Source organism: Chelonoidis abingdonii, chromosome 14, assembly GCF_003597395.2.
Source record: "Chelonoidis abingdonii isolate Lonesome George chromosome 14, CheloAbing_2.0, whole genome shotgun sequence".
Taxonomy (NCBI): domain Eukaryota; kingdom Metazoa; phylum Chordata; order Testudines; family Testudinidae; genus Chelonoidis; species Chelonoidis abingdonii.
In genome coordinates this window covers 37473459-37481522 of record NC_133782.1, presented here as the reverse complement: position 1 = coordinate 37481522, position 8064 = coordinate 37473459, and the positions used below count along the sequence as shown (strand labels likewise).

The following is an 8064-nucleotide window of genomic DNA, read 5'->3' as shown; positions in this document are numbered from 1 at the left end:
CGCTCCGTTATCCAAGTTGCTAAAGAAAATATGGAATATTACCTGACCCAGGACTGACCCCTGTGGGACCCCTACTAGATACGCCCTCCCAGTTTGACAGAAAACCATTGATAGTGACTCTTTGGGAATGGGCCTTCACCCAGTGGTGGACCCACCTTACAGTGATTTCATCTAGACCACATTGCCCTGGTTTGCTTACGACAGTGTCGTGTGGAACTGTGTCAAAGCCTTACTAGCATCAAGGTATATCACAGCTACTGCTTCCCCCCACCCACCAGGCCACTAACCCTATCAGATTAGGGTGGTTTGGCATGATTTGTTCTTGACAAATTCCTGTTGGCTGTTCCTTATCACCCTCTTTTCCTCTAGGTGCTTACAAAATGATTGTTTAATAAGTTGTTCTAGTAACTGATCAATCAATCTCTCTCCCTCCATATATTTTCTTTCTTTCTTTCTTTCTTATCAGTGGTAACTTTTTCCTGCCCTGGAGATCTCTCCTTGCTGATCCTCTGTCCCAGCCTGAAGAAGTTGAGGGACATAGGCCATGCTCTATGGGTTTGTAGCTAGGCCCCCCACTTCCCATTGGGGTCAGTTCAACGGGCACCACTCAGTCTATTCCCCATGCCCAGTAGTGCCTCCTACAGACACAGTGAAGGGTTTCAGAGGCCCCTGAAAGTCAGAGATGGAGGCTGTGAACAACACGGAGCTCGCATTGAATATTTGTTTATTTACAGTCACTCAGTGCAAACCACAAAAGTCACAAAAAACAGCCAGAAGCTAAATACGCAACATTCAGAACAACAGAGACAAAGCCACTTGTGATCCAGCCCCAGTGGGGGGCTGGCTGGCTGGCTCAGGGGGACAGGGAATGGGGCACAGGGCCCTTACACACTAGGGGGCACCAGCTCCAATCTAGCCCCAGGGTGGGGGAATGGGACTTGTGGCCTTTCTCTCTAGGGGGCGCTGGACCTGATCCAGCCCCAGAGCAGGGACTGTTGGGCTCAGGAGGGTCGGACGTGGGAGAGGGATTGTTTCCTTGCCAGGGGCACTGATTCCCTGCATGATATGAGTGGTCCAGCCTTAGCCCAGCTCTGAGCTGATTAGGCCATGTGGGGTGAGCTCCTTGCTCCCCCCAGGGGGCTCTCCCAGTGGCACAGCGCTGGTGGGGGGCAGCTGTGGGACTCAGGGCCGTGTCGCCAATGGAGCCGGGAGTCCCGGCCCCTTGTCTCCGGGCGGATGGGGGAGCAGCCCCTACACCACGCGCTGGATCACATTCTTGTACTCAGGCCCCCTCGTGCGCTTCAGCTGCACCACAGTGGAGAAAAGCCACTTCACCTGCAGGGGGGCAGAGAGAGCAAGGGTGAGAGGGGTCAGCGCTGGGGGGGAGCCGCTGTGTCTGTCTGTGTCATTCCTTCCTGCTTTTCTGTCTGTGTCTCATTCATTCAGTCTCTGTCTTATTCACCCATTCTCCTTTCTCCTTCATTCTTCTCTTCTTTCTTTCCCTTCCATGCTGCCCTCTACTGTGCTAAACACGTTAATTCCTTTGTTCCTACGTTCGTTCTCTCTCTCACCTTGAACAGGGTGACGGTGGCGCTGTAGCACACGCTCAAGAGGAAGAGGGTGATGAAGACCGAGATGGTGGCCCAGAGGCCGTCTAAGTCCTCGTCGCCGTCCTCACTGCAAAACTCACCTGACACGATCACCTCTGTTGAGAAGAGAGAAAGAGCCGTCAACTCCGACTTAGCCACTGTGACAGAGAGAGCTTGGACTGTGCGACCAACACCAACCCGCCTATCCCCTTCTCTACCCATCCTTCCGTCCCTCCACTCATATATCTCTGGATCCATCCATCCATCCCTGACCACAAAGCATCCATCATTCCATCCCTCTGCACACTCCTCTTCCCATTCATCCATCTCTAGATGCATCCATCCATCTGCCCATCTCCATTCACCCCTCCATTCATCAATGACCACAAACCATCCATCCATCAATCTCTAGAACCTCCACTGATTCATCAGTGCCTGCACCGTCCATTTCTAGATACTTCTGTCCATCCATCCTTCCATCAATCCATCCCTAGACATCTCTATCCATCTATCCATGCATGCACTCATCCATGTCTAGAGACCTCCATCAATCCATGACCACAAACCACCCATTGATCCATCCATCAATTCTCCCTAGACACCTCCATCAATCCATCCATCCAGCCCTCCCTCCATCCATCCATCTGTAAATACATCCAGCCATCCAGCCCCACTCACCTCTCCATTCATCCATGGCCACAGACCATCTGTTCATCCATCAATCCATTCCTAGACACGTTCATCTCCAATCCACTCCAATCCATCCATGACCACAAACCACCCATCAATCCATCAGTCCATCCTTAGACACCTCCATCCATCCAACCATCCCTAGGTGCAACCCTCCATCCATCCATCCATAGGTACATCCACCCATCAATCCATGACCACGAACCATCATCTCTAGACACATCCCTCCATCCATCCCCACAAACCATCCATCCATGCCTCCACCCTCCATCTGTAGATACCTCCGTCCATCTATGACCACAAACCACCCATTGATCCATCCATCCATTCATCCCTGACTACCAACCATCATCCCTAAGAACATAAGAACATAAGAATGGCCATACTGGGACAGATCAAATGTCCAGCCAGCCCACTATCATGTCTACCGACAATGATCAATGTTAGGTGTCCCAGAGGGAACCTAACAGGTAATGATCAAGTGATCTCTCTCCTGCCATCCATCTCCACCCTCTGACAAACAGAGGCTAGGGACACCATTCCTTACCCATCCTAGCTAATAGACATTAATGGACTTAACCTCCATGAATTTATCTAGTTCTTTTTAAAACCCTGTTATGGTCCTAGCCTTCACAATCTCCTGAGGCAAGGAGTTCCACAGGTTTACTGTGCGCTGTGTGAAGAAGAACTTCCTTTTATTTGTTTTAAACCTGTTGCCCATTAATTTAATTTGGTGGCACCTAGTTCACATATTACGGGAATAAGTAAACAACTTCTCCTAGAAACACCCCTACATCCAGCAATCTATCCATGACTGCAAACCCCCAATCCATCCATCAGTCCATCTCTAGACACACCCCTCCTTCCATCCATCCATCCCCACAAACCATCCATCTGTCCATGCCTCCACTGTCCATCTCTAGACACATCCATCCATCCATCTCTAGATACCTCCATCCATCCATCCATCCCTCCATCCATCCCTAGATGCACCCCTGCATCCATCCACCCACGCCTGCCTGCTGTGATGAAATGAAGGATGCAGAGACTCCCAGCTCTCATTTCACTCATCCCATGTGGCCGTGGCCCTACACCTTGGCACTGAAGCTTGGCTGCCTGTTGAATTTCTCTGTGCCTTAGTGTCTCTGCCTGGGAAAGGTGGCTCTGGAGCCCTCTGAGGCGTGCGAGATGCCGGGATGCTGCCATGGTGGAGGAGCTCCCTGAAGACCAGGATGGATGGATTTCACATGTGTGCCTCTATGACCCTGCTCCCAGTGTAACAAAACACCCAGGAGTCACTTTGGGTGGAACGCAGCCACCTCTGGGCCTGTTTATCCCGGGCTCTCTTGCCCAGGTGCAGCCTGTAGTTGCCTCGGCTGAGGGAGGTGGGGATTTTGAACACTGTCACTTTTATCAACAGAGCCAGTAGTATTTTAAGGATGAGATCTCAGGTCTCTCTGATATGACAGATGCTGCTCCCTGAGCATGTTGCCCCCTACTGAGCCCCCTTCCCTAGGGATGTCTGGAGAACAGGTGCATGGATCTGGGTGGGTACATGTTTGTCTCTGTCTGTGTTCTGTGTCTCTCTGTGTGTACATACACGACAGCCCAGGTGGGAGGGTCCCTGGGTCATGCCATGTTACAGGTGTGTCCATCTGCACTGGACTGAGCTCTGTCTCTCAGCCACCCCCCCACTCTCTTACTCTGTGTGCCCCTGCTCCGCCCCAGGATAACAGCCCTAACACTGCCGCTGCAGGCTACCCCCTTTAATGCCAGGTGTGAGCTCTGTGCTCGCACTGGTGGGTTTGATTCCTGCACTCGCCCATCCAGCTTTGGGGCTGATACACACATGGGAGGCGGAGGGAAAGGTGTGTGAGTGAGGGGCTGGGTAGGAGACAGAGCCCATGTGCAGGGGCATAGGGGCATCTGCATCATCTGTTCCACCCCACTGCTGGGGCCCCCATGTCACCAGAGCTAGTGAGACTTTAGGTGAGTCCCTGCTTAGTGTTTGCTCCAGATAACAGCCCTACTACTGCTGCTGCTTTGTGGGGACTGAGCCCAGGAGCTGATGCCTCCTGTGGGGTGTTTGCTGTATGTTGTCCTATCTCCCCCTCCACAGCTGCTGCTGCGGGTAAGGGGTGGAAGGAGACCCCTTAGCCTTCTAGCCAGCAGAGAAAGTTTGTATGGGGGCCAGGGTATTTTAATTACCTTCCCCCACTGACTCTGTCTGGAAAATCCCCATGGGGCATCTGATCCTCTCTGGGGTGGAAGAGGGTGTAGGGTAAATGCTGATCATGGTACGGTGCCCCCGTGGGTATGCATGGGTTATAGCCTAGAGAGGATCACATCTCAATGAGATGCCAGCAATGGCTTGGCCATTCACCAGTCCACCTACCCCCCAGCCATCCCACACTCCATCCAGCCTTATCTCTAACCATCCTCCACATCTTCCCTCCATCCATATAGATCTATACCCATCCATTCTCCTACCTCCCCATCCATCCATCTCCAGCATCATCCCTAATCATCCATCCATTCATCCTCACCCATATCTTCCATCCATACATGCAACCCCATCCACTTATCTATCATCCCTTTATATATTATCCATCCCCAAACATCCATCACCATCTGTCCCCATTAACACACTCAGTCGTCCATCCATCCATTGCCATATTCACCCATCCACTCATCCTCATCTATCTATCACTGACCATCTGTACCAGCCCATCCATCCAGTTGGTCCATCCCCATCCATTCTCATTTTTCTATCACCATTGGTACTGATCCATTACCATATGCACCTGCTCATCCATTCATTCATACATCAATCTGTCCCCACCCATCCCCACCTCTAGCCATCCACCTATTGCAGTCCATCTATGGCCATCCATTTATCCACCCCTTCATCCTTCAGAATGGGCACCCCACCAACCTTCACCATAGATTTATCCATCCATCCCCATCCACTTATCCATTGGCACCGCTCCTGCAAACCATCCAACCATCCTTCCTGCAGTGCAGCGAAGTCTAGTGGGACTGGGTGGGACTCTCAGAACAGCTGGGTTCTGTTTCTAGCTTGGTAATGGAAGTAACCTTGGGCAGGTCCCTTCCCCTCTTGGTGACTCTGTTTCTTCTCCATCTTTCTCTATCTATGTGTGAGTCCTTTGACACAGAGACCATCTCCCATGGTGTCTGTGCCATACCCAGCCCGACAGGGCCCTATCTGAGCTGGGGGTGGAGGTGCTACTTTAATCCAAATAATAATCTCTCTCTCTCTCTCTCTCTCCTTCTCTCTGTGATATCTCTTGGTCTATGAGTCCTTCCCTCTGAAGCATGTATGTATCTGTCTGACCATCTCTCTGAATACCTGGCCTTCCAACAGAGCTGGGCTTGGATATGGGCTGTGTAGTATGTATGTATGTAACTGTCCATCTACCCGCCTCTTCATCACTGCTTTTGTGGTGTATATGTATCCACATATATTCCCATCCTTCCTTCCATGGCATCTATCTATGTATCCCCCCATCCATCCATGGTATATATGTATCCACCCGTACAGAATCTGGGAATTGGTGTCCCCAGCCTTATAGCATCTCAGTTTCTCCCAGCCTGCAACCTGGGACCTCATCCACCTTGACTGACCCGCAGATTTCACCCAGTCACACCACAAGAAGGAGACTGGGGATGAGCTCAGACTAGTTCCATTTATTCACTTGTTGTCACTGAGGGCACAGAGATTATTTACAGGAAGCTGTACTGCACAGTGCTAGCAGTGGGGCTGGGAGGAGCCTTCTTCATTTACCGGAGTCTTTGCTGACGCTGCGTTGGGTGAACTTCATCTGCAGGGCTTCGTGGATGACCATGCAGGTGTAGACGTCCCCGCTGTTCCAGCTGGCCTTGCTAACTTTCAGCTTGCTGTAGAGGAAGAAGTTTGAGTCACCGGCTCCATCCTTGATGGTTGGAGTGGTGATAAATTCCAAGCTCTCATCGGGTTTGTGGTTCTTCATCCACTGCACAGAGATGTCCTCGGGGAAGAAGCCCTGCACCAGGCAGGTGAGGCTAACGGAGTCTTCAGAGCTGCTCAGCTCCTCGTTGTGGGGGCGCAGGAGGTAGATGCCAGGGCCAGAGCGTCTGCCTATGGTGTGTGGGGACAGAGGACACAGATGAGCCATGCACATCACTCAGCTGGGGCCACGCAGGGAGAAGGATGGGGTGTGTGTGTTGGGGGGTAGGAACATCCCCTCTCTCCTCCAGGATGGAGGGGCTGGGGACTGGGAGCTGGTAGTCCTGGAGCACAGGCTGGGGGATAGGATAGATTCCATCTCACATGGGGATGCAAAGGGACCCAGGGCTGGGATCCCAGGTTGTTGGGTCTTCCCTTTAAGGAGCATCCCTCCCTGCTGGGGACTGGGATAGGGGAGTCTCTCCCCTTAGGGACCCTGCTCTCCTCCTACCTGGCTTCTTGGAGATCGATTTGATGAGGGACGAGGGCAGCTCTGAGTGCTCCACTTTGCAGGTGAAGGTCTCTCCGGCCTCCCAGTCGCGGGTGAAGATGGGCATGGAGCTGGAGGCAGTGAAGGTGCCGTTGAATTGCTCAGAGAGGATCAGGGGTTCAGGGACAATGGACCCCGGCTTCTCCCGGGACCAGACCACCTGGAGGCCGGAGTCGCTAGGCAGGTTGACCACCAGGCAGGTGAGCATGGGGTTCTGGGCCACGTACAGGGCAGCAGGAGACGGGGGCACCAGGAAGACTTGGATGTCACTGGGAGATGTTGTTTCTTCTGGGGATGGGAGAGCCCAGGTCAGTTGCTAGGCCTGGTCTCCCCCTGGCCAAGCCCATCTCAGTCTCCTCCCCACTCCTCTCCCCCCTTGAGCCCAGCCCGGTGTCCCCCTCCCCTTCCTAGGAAGCCTGGGCCCACTCAGCGTCACCTCTGCACTTGCGGGCATGGTCCTGCTTTGTGGTGGCAGTGCCCGGGTGGGACACCTGGCAGGTGTACGTCTTGCCCTCCAGCCACACGTCCTGGGAGACGCTGGCATTGCTGCGGGTGCTGAAGGTGCGGCCGTCGGCGTCCCTCTTGGCAGGGGCGGTGTCCCCTTGAAGCAGCCCGGGCTCGCCGTCCACCAGCCATTCCACCTTCAAAGGCTCAGGGTAGAAGCCGGAGATGAAGCAGAGCAGCTGGATGGCACCTGGCTTGGTGGTGCAGGAGGAGTGGAGGACGTGCACCTCGGGGGCTTGGGGTTCAGCGGGGATGGGCTCTGACACAAGAGAGAGATTCTAGGGAAAGGGGAGTTAAAGGGGTTGTGGGGTGGAAGAATGCGGTTCATCTGTTGGGTTAGGATGCTGGGTAGGTCTGGTATGGGTTGACAGTTGGAGGTCTAGACGTTGGTTAAGGTTGTTTATTCATGATTTGGGTTCGGGTAAAAGAACCTTCCCTCCCCACTCAGTAGTCGCTGGTTCACCACCCCTGCCACGACTCTGCCAGTCCAGTCAAGAAACCCACTCGGATTTCTAACACAATTTGGAGGATTTTCTGGAACACTTCCCAAACCTGTCAGGAGAAAATCTTCCCAAAGAATTTCCAGCTGCCTCCTTTCTAGGTGCCCAAACTGAGGTCCCTGGGGAGCACTTACCGGTCTGCAACTCCAATGCTTACAGAATGTCACGAGCTCGCCCCGAAGAACCCAACGCGCTCCAGCATGGCCACAAAAACGGAGCAAAGCTCAACCAAAGGCCAAGTACGCAAGCCACCCCTGAGCTGATCCCCGCCGTCGGAGCGCATCG

At 53.2% G+C, this 8064-nt stretch overlaps 1 gene segment (V, D, J or C); it reads right to left on the bottom strand.

Moving 5' to 3' along the window:
* Positions 1 to 948: 948 nt before the first annotated feature.
* The window catches only part of LOC116818425 (immunoglobulin heavy constant gamma 4-like), a 320687-nt gene continuing 313571 nt past the window's right edge, over positions 949 to 8064 (bottom strand). The window contains 5 exon segments of the C gene segment in view: positions 949 to 1335; positions 1572 to 1705; positions 6085 to 6417; positions 6737 to 7063; positions 7212 to 7538. Of these exon segments, the coding sequence occupies positions 1252 to 1335; positions 1572 to 1705; positions 6085 to 6417; positions 6737 to 7063; positions 7212 to 7538 (1205 nt within the window).